This window comes from Pocillopora damicornis, chromosome 1 (genome assembly GCF_964200805.1).
Source record: "Pocillopora damicornis chromosome 1, jaPocDami1.2, whole genome shotgun sequence".
Taxonomy (NCBI): Eukaryota; Metazoa; Cnidaria; class Anthozoa; order Scleractinia; family Pocilloporidae; genus Pocillopora; species Pocillopora damicornis.
In genome coordinates, this window is record NC_142670.1 from 13,049,095 (window position 1) to 13,063,150 (window position 14,056).

Sequence of the window (14,056 nt, forward strand, 5' to 3'; positions counted from 1 at the left end):
ATGTCTAAGAATGGAGGCCTCTTTAGTAGTATCTCTACGTATAGTAGAAATGCCTATATTTGCGAGACGCCCGGAGGTAAGATCACATTCCAACCATAAAGTTAAGAATTTGTTTATGCTTCGCGTGCGTATATCTTGTTATGGATGCACGCGGGAAGTTTGGAGAGTACGAAAAATGCGTAAGAGTAGCTCGAGGCGCAGTCGAGAACAACTCTAGCTTTTTGAGTGCTCTCCAAACTTCCCAAGTGCATCCATAATTCGATATACGCACTGCTAAAAGCATGAGCAAATTCTTTTATAACAGAGCGATAACAAGGATCTGCGCGAAGACGCCTTTCATTATGATAGAGTGCAAAATTCTCACAACGCACAAAAAAGTAAACAAACCTCCCTATTGGCTGGTCAAAAATACGACACATTTTATACTTTGGTTTGAGGGAGAACCTTTTGATCCAGTTAACCGATAACCGTGAATGAAAAGCTCAAAGTTTACGGGGAAAATGGTGAAAAGCTATGGATCAGGACCTAAAAGGTCAATGCCGATTGAAAAATTGGGCAGTTCTTCGCTGGTTTCTTCCGTATTTCTAAGAGGAAGAAACTGCACTGCAGCTAAACAGGTCAGAAATTCTGAAGCCAGGTAGAAAAAAAAAAGTTCACGTCATCTTATTTACGCACGGGCGTGCGTAAATAAAGATTTTGTTCATAGCGGCTCAGTAGGACTTGTATAGGGCAAGCACGCGCGCTATGTTATGATATATTATGTGCTGAAAAATTACAGTCTTGCAGTTGTGTCATGAAAATTGCTCTTGCTTCTTAAAATTAAAAATATTGTTCACAGAATATGCTCAGCTCACCTAACTTGTACGTGTGAGCAGTGAATGAATTTTAAAGCGTGTATTAGTAGTTGAACATACTAATTTTAGGGACACATGTTTCAAAAGAAAAATTGAATTACCCTAGTATTGTCCTTTTTTGCATCGACTTCAGCCGGAAAACAGCGATCGAAATTATGTTTCACAACTTTTTTCCAGCGCGCCGCGGTTAGGATAATCTAGCCGACAGAATTTTCCTTTGCCACAACTTACAAGGCGTATTCACTGAGATCAGTGAGTGTATATATGCTATTTGAACATAACGAATCGAAGTATTTTATATTTCTGTGTGTGTGCGTGTATGTGTTTCTTGTAGTTAGTAATTAATGTTTTTTACTGACAGGGAGATCCGTATTGGGTAAGATTGTGCCCGAGGTCTTGATCACCGGTACTTTAGGCAGAGTGCACAGTTTTTCCCAATATGGACCGACCTTAGCTGGTGAATAACAGTTTTTTCGTATAATTTACGAAACGTTTTCCAAAAGAACCCTAATGAGTCAGGGCTGTAACTACTGCAAGGTCCTCCATGAACTGAAAAATTTTTGAGCGAGTTCGTGGAACAGACTGAGGTAATGCAAATTAAAGAATGGCTTCACCAAAATATTTTTATTTGTGTAATGAAAAAACGTGATTTAAAACAGAGTTTCAAACATTTTGTATACAAATATCTCTCAAAATCTGACACCTGTCAATTAGAAAGCGTGCGAGAAAAAAACACATGCACGCTTTAAAAATATTAACGAAAATAGCAACAACAACCACAACGGTGCTGGTTTGGTAAACAAACTTAAGTGAAAAGTAATTGTAAGTAAATTCAAGTCTAGGTTTTGAAGTTGTGAGATTTTGCTCGTTTGTTTGGTGCAATCACGTGTGTAAGTCTTGTCTTTAATGGAGAGGGTGAGTTTTTATGCAGCTTTCTCCCGTTGAATTCCTTCGTTATCTGTTGTGAAATTAACGAAGCAATGTCTAATTTGAACGGAACTGCCAAGACTTATCGAAAGTGTATTTGAAGTATAGAAGACTTTGCTCACTGGTTTTCAAGGGAAAAATTTTTCGAGAATTCACATATAAAACGAACAAAATTTTCGTCATTGAACTCAATTGTAAACAAATACCTCACAATTTAACTTTCTAAGTTACTTCTAATAAAGGTTTAGGTTAATCACGAACGGTTTTAGGCCGCGCGTCAACCTATTTAATAACATCTTTCATACCACAATTCATTTCAAAACTAGTTTTTTTTCCTGGCATCCAAGGTGATTTGGGAGAGAGAGAGAGGATTAATAAGTTATTAATCGGCTTGGTTTTCTATAAAATGGTTATTTAGTTTTAACAACTGAGTTGAAATCGTAAATTGGCCACCATAAAAAGTTGAAAGGCTCCAAACTCTTAACGGTGGCCAATTTGTGTTTTCATCCCAGTTGTCAACACTAAATTACCTGTTATATTCTCCCACCGACGCAGCACCAAAGTCTCTTTAGAAACTAACCGCCTTTATCTCTTTGAAATGATTTGCTTAAAAATACTGCTTAGCCGCCAAAACGAAACATAGTTATGAAAAATGGCAACAAAGCTAGGGATGTAGCTTGCGACTCCCGCAAGCGATACCGTGCCTGTGGGCAGAAAGAGGAAATTCCGGACCGCGTTATAGATCAATAAGATTTCAGGATTCGTAACTGCACCATCTGAGAAAAACAAATAATAAATACAGTTCTTTCGAGAAAGGTTGTCGGAAAAAGCGTGTCGGAAGTGCAAGCGATAACCCCGAAAGGTATTGCGGGTAGCTTTTAGGTCATGGTAAGACTTGACCTCAGAGTTCAAGGAAAGCTAAGAAAATGTCACTTTAGGAATGAGGCATTACAGGTTTGATGAACTTATTTTATTTGCAAGACTGATTTTAAATTCTAAACTGCACGAAAAACGAAAAACAGATGGAGCTTACCCTAATTAATTTATCCTTACTTTTTTATATGCATATTGATAACCATTACCCACGTAATAATTTCCAGATTGCCGCGTGCAATTTAAATTGCTGCTCTTTTGCACCTTTCCTGTAACAACTGTATACCGTTTACTGCGTATCTCCAGTTACATATTTATAAGAACTTATATTCACATTTGACTTTACGTTTTTAAGTCTGTTCAGGTTGGAGGGGGGGAGGGGGGAATTTGAGGCGTCAGCTCAACGAGGAACTAATTAATATTTACAAACTCAACTACCAAAATTACATGAATTCATACATAATCTTAGCTAATGTGAAGTTAACTAAGTCAGAAAAGCAGGTCAGAGATGGCGGAGGCCGTAGTGAAGAAAGATGTATTGTATCAATTGACACTGATCAACCATCATATTAAAAAAATAGGAATCAAATAGAGAATAAGTTACGTTTCCATCTCATTTATGTTTCTCCTCTATTGAGATTGTGATTATAATCATTTTATGGTATCATTATTACTACAATTATGAGTTTAATTGTCATCATTATGATAATTAGTATTTTTGTTGTCATCTTTACCATTTTGTAGAATGCCCAAATATAACTTTTAATAACTCTTGGTACATAATTTCTGTGGATGGATTGTCCTGGCAGTGGAGCAGAGACAACTGCCAAAGGCAAGGAGGGGACCTAGTTTCCTTTGAAACCGAAAAGGAATGGAATTTCATTAATGACGAGATTCAAAGGCGAAATACTACGAACTATATAAATAAATGGAGTATTGGTTTAGCAAAAAAGGCCGGAAAATGGACCTGGGTGAGTGGAAGACCGCTGACTATTTGCAAATGGGGAATAGGGGAGCCAGGAGGTGAACACCGCGCGGCTTTCATGTATAAGCGGTCTAGTAATGACAACCGAGGCGTGTTCGGTATTGTTCATAATAAAAGGACGGGAGAGAAGCACGCTTATATTTGTGAGATTGCCAAGGGTGAGTTGATTTTTTTGCCGTTGTTGTTGTTTTTAATGTTATTTCGATTAACTTAAAAGGCGCCAGAAGCGCTTAAGCGTAATAAAAACATTCTTTCCTTAAGCTTGTGACGTACAAGACAGAATTTATATAAACCTCCTGACAATCAGGATCAAGTTTACACTTAAATTTACATAAATGAAAAGATGTTTGAAACAATTTCAGAGGAAGTTTTCATTAAATACATGTCTAACGTTTAACCATGTGAGTAGAGGGAAGTTACATATGGTTCTGTTACTATCACTATTACGAGTAACAACAGTTGTGACACTTTCATTCATCAGTCATTTTCCTGTACCGGTAGTTTATTTATCCTTTCGCTTGAATAAAATGATGGTGAATACCAATCGCAAAGAATTATTAGTCCGATTGCTTTGTTAGATAATAACTCATGATGATATGAAGTGCGTTATCTTTTGTGAAGAGTTTGTGACTCATGTCGGTTAAGATACATGCCAATTATCACTTTACGAAATGAATGCAAAAGACTTGCAGATGTTTTTCGCATTGGGGAATCAATTTTATGGTTATTGTATTCTATTTTAATACCCAATCGTTTGAACTGTAAAGTTGTGGGGGCTAATTTCAATGCAACGCAAAATGTACAGTGAACGTAATAAACTGACCATTCTGCATCTAATTGAAATATAACGGACATTTCGATCGACTTAACAACGAGCACTCTTTAGCGAGGGTTACCTCAGTTTTCATACGTCACCAGAAGGTGTAGATACATTTTCTTGAGTTTGAATTTAATTGATTTAATTGTAGTTCAGTGATTGGGTATGCTTGAGCGTTATCTTCATAATATGACAGAAGTTATTTAGCGTATGCGTTGTGAGAGACGGTCGGGAGCAGATAAAACGCCTCTGAACTTAAAAGTGAAACAAAAATTTAAATGCAAACCTTTCACATCCCGATATATAAATCTTGACCTTAATCGACGAGACTCTTGCGAAGCCCAAAAACCATTACACTTATTAAATGAGTCCAATATTTCTGGGTAATGTCATTCTTTGTGCACGGCCTCCTGATTCCCTAACATCATGTACGAGAAAAAAATTCCTAAACGCTGTGATTGGTGCAAGATATCAAAATGCTACGATGTAATTGGTGTCAGATACATACCCTAACGCGGCAATCTGGCTGGTGTGAGAACCTCCCAATCATTTTCTCTCGCAATGCATTAATTAACAAATTCGTCAAATTATTCAAATAAAAGCGCTGAATTAAACCATTTACCAGCATGACGGTTAAGGTTGAACCAAAAATCCCAAAAGGAGCCGTAAATTCATCGGAAACAGCTCAAGATAAAATAAGAAATGAAAACGCAAAATAAGTACCCCCATTAGTTGTTAAACCAGTTATTCAGGGATTTATTATTGAACTATTATTTCATTTGCTAGTATTTTCGAAAAACATCCTACAGCCCTATCTGATCATCGATCATACAAGAAAATAATGCATAGGAAACAATAAGAGTGTTCTGCATAAGCAATAAAAAGCTTGTGTGCATTTAAGAGTTTTGATCGTTCATGGCGGCCATTTTGCTACTCCGCTTACCGTCCGCATTTTTGCCCTTACAGTGTAATACTAAGGCAATTGTTTTGTATGATGTGCTCTTGATTAACATTTTTCTTTAAAGATTCATCATTTGCAACCTCGCCATCGCCATCGCCATCGCCATCGCCATCGCCATCGCCATCGCCATCGCCATCGCCATCGCCATCCCCATGGCCATCCCCATCGCCATCCCCATCGCCATACCCATCGCCATCCCCATCGTCATCCCCATCGCCATCCCCATCGCCATCCCCATCGCCATCCCCATCGCCATCCCCATCGCCATCCCCATCGCCATCCCCATGGCCATCCCCATGGCCATCCCCATGGCCATCCCCATGGCCATCCCCATGGCCATCCCCATGGCCATCCCCATGGCCATCCCCATGGCCATCCCCATGGCCATCCCCATGGCCATCCCCATCGCCATCCCCATCGCCATCCCCATGGCCATCCCCATCGCCATTCCCATCGCCATCCCCATCGCCATCTCCATCGCCATCCCCATCGCCGTCCCCATCGCCATCCCCATGGCCGTCCCCATCGCCATCCCCATCGCCATCGCTAGCTCAGCAGCTGGTATGTTTTCTAAATAGTAATTTACCGTTTTTATGCATGTCGCTTTTCAGGATCTTCTCCGTTTACGAATGTGACAGACATTAATTTTTATTCCAGGCAAATGATTATGTCTCAAGATTTGGCGGAATAAATATTACCGAAACGACTTCCATAAAAGTATGTAATTTTTATAACTTAAAGGCGTTTTAACCTTGATATATGTTTTTAAACGATAAAAAGTAAATATCTGACCTTTAAGTAGAAACCACCATTGAGCCATATGAGAGAAAATGATGAGGCTTAAAATATAATCCAGGCTCCTAAAAGAGTTCTTTAGCCAATGAATGCCCTGGACACCATTTGGGGCCTCATGCTAGACTTTTTCCGCGTTCTTAATATTTATTGTACATTTGAGACTGGCTGGTTAATGACCTGGAAATATTTTATGTAATTGTAAGAGGCTGTAACTGTGTTTGAAGATTTCACCTTCAAAATCAAGAACGTCACAAAAAACAAGGCCGATAGAGGAGAGGTTAAAACTCTGAAAAAATCCATCTTTAAGGTGGCAGAGGCCGTCGAGAAATTTGCTCTTAATTATAGCAAACGACACCTGAGTGGAATGAAACCTCCAAAAAGGATCGTTTCTTCAAAAATGGGTGGGCTTGCGGCCTTGAATCCTGTTTATTTTCAAAGTCTATTCCTCTGTTACTTACTGACTTGCTGACTGAACTCAGGTAGAACCCAACTATTTAGAAACGTTATTGTTGATGTCATCGCTTCATCTGTTATTTTAATTTGTTTGATACTTTGATTTTCCGCGATGGAGAAGGTAATAACAGTAGAGAAAAAAAGAATCCTTCAAAATTGTAAAACCCTTAGTCTTGCTCTGTTTATTGAAACTTTTCTTGAATAACAGATTGGTGAGTAACACTTTACTCACTGAAACTGTCAAATCCTACAAATACTCTCCGCTTACTTCATACTATACACTGAGCTCAAAGTTGGCCGATCGTCTGCGATGCATATAAATGCAAGATTTTTAACCGTACTCTTAAAAACTCCCTAAAGACCTCTATAGTTCTCCAGGAACGAATTGAGTTTTGAAAATGTTTAGTCCGTCTAGTACTACTCGCTTTCTCATCAGTTTTACATTGAAAAAACGTTGTAAAATGTTTAAAATCGTCGAGTAGTCGTTGAAGGCAAATAAGATACAAACAATACACGTCCATCCAATAAGATTATGAAATATTTGTGCACAGCACAAAACGCATGTTTGTGTAGATGTGCTATTGTGAATTTCACCGTAGGTGCTTTCATTTGCCATTTTTTTTCAACAGTTTTGGCCATTCAAAAAGCCTATCGCCAGAATACAGGTGGCGTTTACTTTGAGGAACAACAATGGCGAGCGAGAATCGATATCGCCTCTTCAAATTTTGAGGAAAATGGTTTGTGGTAACTTTACAACTTTTAGCATTACTTTGGTTTTTTTCCAATCGAAATTTCTGAATTGAAATAAAGCCTCAGGTAAATGGGCTTCCTTAGTTTACATAGTCTATCTTTTTTAATCATTCACACACCTCAGAGCCTGTAAAAATTTCAACTTTGTGGATTTTTGCAAATGTTGTTGTGTGACTTTTTTTGTTGATTCTTGGGGGTTTTAAGGAACATTGCTAGTTGTGTTTGTGTACAAGGATCTGCATGACCTACTTCTGACAGATCAAGCCATCAAGAGTGAAACAGACAACCAAAGGTGACGTTATTTTCATATTACTCCATGTCGTTTACCCCCAAAGACACATAACACGGAAACACATAAGATCTATGTTCAGCTAAACTGAATTTAGAAACTTTCCAATCACCCTAACTGAGGTTGGAAGACTCCCTGCTTGTCTCTGGCCGTTCTACCTTCATGAAAAATTGGCTTGAATCTACCAAAAGTGAGTAATTTTTCTTCCTTGTTTCTGATCCATATCCGAACACAATTTCTTCATAGGTATGTCAATTCCAGGATTATGGCCGTTACTGTGGACCCCAAGCCAGAGACATTGCGAGAAAATGTCATCCTAAAGTTCAAAAACCTAAAGGTAACATGACAATTCGTTGCTATGCATTTTTTAAAATTTGTTCTGACAAGATAAAATCCATTTTCAGGTTTCGACAGCAGAGAAGCGCTGTATGTTTTGGAGTGGCCTCAGCGAAAGGTAAAAAGACTTAAATATATTAATGTATAGTATTCATTCCTTTACATTTATTGTTTTATAGTATTCATAGCGAAGATTAACACTTTTCCTGTAAGACAGCATGTTGTGGTTTTTATAGAGGGGAAGTCTAATTGAAATGTTCTCGCAACTAAGATTCTAATGGAAGAAAAACTTAGCGGAAAATTGTCAAACATCACCTCTTCCCCAAACTCTTTGTTAACTTTACTTTTTTTTCATGTCTAACAGCTTTGCAGAAAAAGGATGCCATATAGTTGCATCAAAAAGCAACTCAGAACAAACAGTTTGCAGCTGCAATCATTTGACGCATTTTGCCGTCTTCATGGACTACGACGGCAGCACAAAGGTAATAAAATAATTTTTGCCTTACTTTTTAATTTTTATGGGCTCAGTTAACTAACTCGATGTTATCGTTTAATTTTTCTTTTTTGGACACAGCTCACCGAGGACGACAAAACAATTCTGAAAATTATCGCCTACGTGGGACTGAGCCTTTCCATCGTCGGGATACTTTTAACATTAATACTTTATTCTTGCCTCACGTAAGTGATGTACTTGAATAATAATGAGGTAGATTCTTAACTCTCCTCAACAAGGCTGGTAAGAAAAGAGATTTCAATGCCAATCTCCATGCAAACAAGAACAGTCATGTCGGATAATTCACAAACTCAAGCTACATGCGCCCACGTTTGACCAACTCATGTCTTCAATGTGTCGATGTTGTTGTCGTTGTTGCTTTTGTTTAATTCATTATTTCTTTTTTTTCACGATTATTTCATCAGAGATGTTTGTCAACCTCTCTCTCAAATTCGACTGAGTGTTTCTGTGTCCCTTGGAGCTGGAAAGATCATCTTCCTCGCCGGAATAAACGCCACAGAAAACAAAGTCAGTGGCCTCTCCTTCTGTCTATAGAATGAGTTTACTCTTTGCACCGTAAATATCTTGTCGAAAAGAGCACGTTAAGAAGTATACGAAAAATGTTTCTTTTCACAGGCTGCCTCTGTTACAGTAGCAGCTCTGATGCAGTATTTCTTGATGGCCGCTTTATGTTGGCTGCTGATTGAGGGAATTTATCTCTACTTCTTGGTTGTGAAAGTTTACAACATTAACACCAAGATGTACATGTATCATGTCATCTCATGGGGTGAGTTTTGTATTTTAAAACATGCACTGATAACTGTAACTATGCTTTCGGATCGCCAAATCTGGTGTTTTTATGTAGTAAAGTGTTCGATTTCCTTCCTTTCTTTATGGGTAGGTCTTCCACTGATCATGGTGGCAATTTCACTTGGCATCGCTGCTAGAAAAGAAGGGTTACAAAGCTATACGAGTGAAAAACAGTAAGAAAAAAAATCGACGGTTTCTTCTTGCTCTTCTCCTTTAATTCGTGGCAATTAATTCTTTGTTTTCTTTTTGCATATAGTTTGAAATCGGTATCATTTAATTTGCTGAGGATTTGTATGTCTTTCTTGTGTGTCATTTCTTCGAGTTTAGTTGCTGGCTTTCCTCGACTGAAAACCTGATCTGGATATTCGTCGCCTTCGTGGCTTTCATTGAAGTTGTGAGTTTATGATTTGTGTTGGTGATTGTGATTGGTATACCTGAACTAATTTCTGCTAGACATTTTTTCCTATGCTCTTTAAAAAACGAAGAGCCGGGCGCCAGGGGTTGCTCTCGACGGTGGGAGGGGTCTTCGAGCCCCATTGGGTAGCTAACGCCCGCCTTAAGCCGGGCAGCCCCCAGACAATTGAGTTGCTACCCCGCCACAACCTGCTTGCTCCATTGGGTGCTTGGAGCTTAGGCAAAACCGACAGGCAGGTTGTAAAGCCCCCGCACCAGGCAAACAACAAAGAAACAAGAAATCACCAGCCTTACAGCTTGCTACTTGGAACGTCAGAACAATGTGTCCTGGCCTCTCTGACGACCTCCAGCAAATCCATGATGCCAGGAAAACTGCCATCATCGACCGTGAGCTGTCCAAACTCAAGGTCGACATCGCTGCCCTTCCGGAGACACGCCTCCCCGCAAGTGGCAGTCTCAAGGAGAAGGACTACACCTTCTTCTGGCAGGGACTCGAGCCAGAAGAGCGCCGCCTCTACGGGGTCGGAGTCGCAGTGCGCAACACCCTCCTGTCTTCAATGGAGCCTCCTTCTCAGGGGACTGCAAGGATCCTCTCTCTCCGCCTCTCGACCCCCTCTGGACCAGCAAACATCTTCAGCGTCTACGCCCGCACACTCTGCGCTACAGCCGAGGCTAAAGATGCATTCTACGAGGAGCTTGAAGCCAAGATCAGAGAGATCCCACAGAAAGAAGACCTGTTCCTACTTGGAGACTTCAACGCCTGGGTAGGCTCAAACCACAACTCATGGCTACGATGCATAGGACACTTCGGAGTGGGCAAGCTTAACAAGAACGGACAGCGGCTACTTGAACTCTGCACTTTCCATGGTCTGTGCATCACCAACACCTTCTTCTCGACTAAACCGCAGCACAGAGTGTCCTGGAGACACCCCAGATCCAAGCACTGGCACCAGTTGGACTTCGTCATCACCAGGAGGTCCCTGCTCAACCACGTGCTCATCACTCGCACATACCACAGTGCCGACTGCGACACGGACCACTCCCTGGTCTGCAGCAAAGTGCGTCTCCAGCCCAAGCGCATTCATCGCTCCAAACAGCAAGGACGCCCCCGTATTGGCACAGCCAGAGTTTCACTCCCAGGACCACGTGAATGCTTTGCTGAGACCATGGAGAAAGCCTTAGAGGATTGCCCAACTGACAGTGCCACAGCCCGACAGAACTACATCCGAGACACCATGTATGAGGCGGCCTCAGACGCCTTCGGAATGCGGGAGAGAAAAAGTGAAGACTGGTTCGAGGCGGGGATCAAGGAGATGGAGCCCGCCATCACTGCCAAGAGCACCGCACTCCTCGAGCACAAGAAACAGCCCTTCAAGGAAACACTGGCTGCCTACAGAGCTGCTCGCAACAACGTCAAGAGGATTGCTCGCAAGTGTGCAAATGACTACTGGCTCGACCTGTGTCGCAGCATCCGCGCCATGTATGAGCACATGAAGAAAGCCTTTGGCCCTAGAGCCATCAAGATTGCTCCACTCAAGTCCACCACAGGCGAGATCATCACCGACTGTGGCAAACAGATGGAGAGATGGGCGGAGCATTACCAGGAGCTGTACTCTAGGGAGACCACTGTAACCAACACCACAATCGAGAACACCACCCTACCCACCATGGAAGAGCTTGACACACCACCCACAGTTGACGAGCTGAGGAAAGCCATCAAGTCCCTTGCCAGCGGCAAAGCACCAGGCAGTGACAGCCTTCCCCCCGAGATTGTCAAGCTAGCAAGTGAGAGTTCTCTTCTCGGCTACCTGCACGATCTCCTGCTCCAATGCTGGGAGGAGGGCACAATACCCCAGGACATGCGGGACACTAAGATTGTCACGCTCTACAAGAACAAGGGCGAGCACAGCGATTGCAACAATTATCGTGGGATACCCCTTCTCAGCATCGTAGGAAAGGCCTTTGCTCGCGTCGTGCTTAGCAAACTGCAGTTGCTGGCTGACCGCATTTACCGAGAGTTGCAATGCGGGTTCCATGCAGAGAGATCGACAATCGACCTGGTATTGTCCCTCAGACAGCTTCAAGAGAAGTGCCGCGAACAGAGACGTCCACTTTAACTTGCCTTCATTGACCTGACCAAGGCCTTCGACCTGGTGAGCAGAAACGGTCTCTTTGCCCTTTTGGAAAGAATTGGGTGTCCGCCAAAGCTCCTGAAGATGATGACATCCTTCCACGATGACATGTACGGTACAGTCCAGTTTGACAGATCATCCTCAGACCCCTTTCCAATCAAGAACGGCGTGAAGCAAGGGTGTGTCCTGGCCCCGACACTTTTCGGTGTGTTCTTCTCCCTTCTCTTGTGCCATGCCTCCCGTGAGTCTGAAGATGGCATCTTCCTCCACACCAGGAGCGACGGGAACCTCTTCAACTTGGCCCGCCTCCATGCTAAGACCAAGGTGCGCAGAGTTCTCATCAGGGAAATGTTGTTTGCGGATGATGCTGCCCTCACCACCCACACCGAGGAGACACTGCAGCGGCTCATCACACGCTTTGCGGAAGCCTGTAATGACTTTGGCCTAACCATCAGCCTGAAAAAGACTAACATCATGGGCCAAGGTGTCAGCGTCACCCCAAACATCACCATTGGCGAGCACGCCTTAGAGGTAGTCGACAACTTCTTCTCCCTTGGCTCCTGCATCTCCAGCAACCTATCCCTGGACTCTGAGCTCAATGTTCGGATAGGAAAAGCAGCAACGGCAATGGCTGGCCTCGAAAAGAGAGTTTGGGACAATTCCCTGTTGACCATCAACACAAAGATGAAGGTGTACCAAGCCTGCGTACCGAGCACCCTTCTCCACGGTAGTGAGACATGGACCCTCTACTCCCGCCAAGAACGCAGGTTGAATGCCTTTCACATGCGCTGCCTTAGACGACTCCTTAGCATCACCTGGCAAGACCGCATCACAAATGCAGAGGTCCTATCACGGGCAGGTCTACCCAGCATATATGCCATGCTTACTCAGAGGCGACTGCGCTGGCTCGGCCATGTATGCAGAATGGATGATGGACGCATCCCAAAGGACATCATGTACGGTGAGCTCGCCACAGGGACGCGGCCAACAGGACGACCAACTCTGCGCTACAAGGATGTCTGCAAGCGTGACTTGAAGACCTCCAGCATCAGCCCTGGAAACCTTGAGTCAGCAACAGCCCATTGTACACTCTGGCGATCGACTGTCAAGGCCGGCATCAAACAAGCCGAGTTGAAGAGGGAGAGCCAGTGGGAGGTGAAGAGGACTCGCAGGTAACAGAGGCTCTAGTCTGCCCCCATTCAACCAACCCCCACAAATGACTTTACCTGCGCAAAATGCCAGCGGGTCTGTGGCTCCCGTATTGGGCTTCACAGCCACAGCCGGCGGTGCAGCTTGACGTGATTCTACTTCTTAGGTGCAGATTTCCATTGTCTTCCGAGACAGACGGTTGCCAACAATGACCCCGCACAATATTTACCATTTTCCTTTTCCTATTTACTCATAACAAACTTTGGACGTAGGTACTGTTTAAGAGGATGCTGGTCAATTTTAACCTAGTGATGGCCTTCAATAGCGAGAAAAACCTGTTGAGACAAGCAAAAGATAGCTTCATTAACTCTCCAACTTTTACTACATAGTATGAGAAAAAAGATCCTTGCCCTTCCTTGTTGATGTTTTCTCACTGTTTCGCATTGATATACCAAGATATGTTTTCGAGCAAAAATAACTCATAAAAAACATTGATGGAGATGAAAGGAGCAGGAAGAGTAGGAGATATCAAATTTATGTAATTTAACATAAGGATTCACTTTGCATATTTCACTCAGTTCAGACACTAGTTCGCGATTTCTTTAGCTCATTGTAAGAGAATCGAAGCTGATAATCTAGGTCCCTCGGTTGTAAGTTCTATTCCCTGGAAATGACTCTTGATCTCACGCTTATTACCAAACTAGTAACGTCTTTGGCAAGGATCCTCTCCTACTTTAGCTATGCGATAACCATATCTAAATAATCGATTTATTTCTATTGTATTCTTCAGTTCAACATCATGATACTCGCACGAGTCATAAAGGAGATGACCAATTTGTTGCAGCCAATAGGGGAAGACGACCATTCTCAGCAAATACGGTAACATTCACAACATAAAACTAAAACAATAAAATGGAAGAGGTTGCCTTGTCCTCCAGTGAGGCTCTATTTGCCTAACCTCCTCATTGCTTAATCAGTAAGGCCTTACGATATCTAAAAATAAAAATTCATCGTCAAA

General features: G+C 42.2%; 1 protein-coding gene across 1 annotated transcript; it reads left to right on the forward strand.

Moving 5' to 3' along the window:
• On the forward strand, positions 1 to 8,430 carry LOC149052092 (uncharacterized). Its single transcript, XM_089180196.1, has 5 exons — positions 1 to 76; positions 3,399 to 3,797; positions 5,482 to 5,978; positions 6,874 to 6,877; positions 8,405 to 8,430. The coding sequence occupies exons 1-5, from the start codon at positions 1 to 3 to the stop codon at positions 8,428 to 8,430; spliced, it is 1,002 nt and encodes a 333-aa protein (XP_089036322.1).
• Positions 8,431 to 14,056: the final 5,626 nt, after the last annotated feature.

Bases quoted from the DNA above. Each gene is read 5' to 3' on its own strand.
- LOC149052092 (XM_089180196.1), top strand. From the start codon at position 1: ATGTCTAAGAATGGAGGCCTCTTTAGTAGTATCTCTACGTATAGTAGA. The intron at 77-3,398 runs GTAAGATCACAT...ACCATTTTGTAG, and splicing joins TATTTGCGAGACGCCCGGAG to AATGCCCAAATATAACTTTT. The intron at 3,798-5,481 runs GTGAGTTGATTT...TTTTCTTTAAAG, and splicing joins TATTTGTGAGATTGCCAAGG to ATTCATCATTTGCAACCTCG.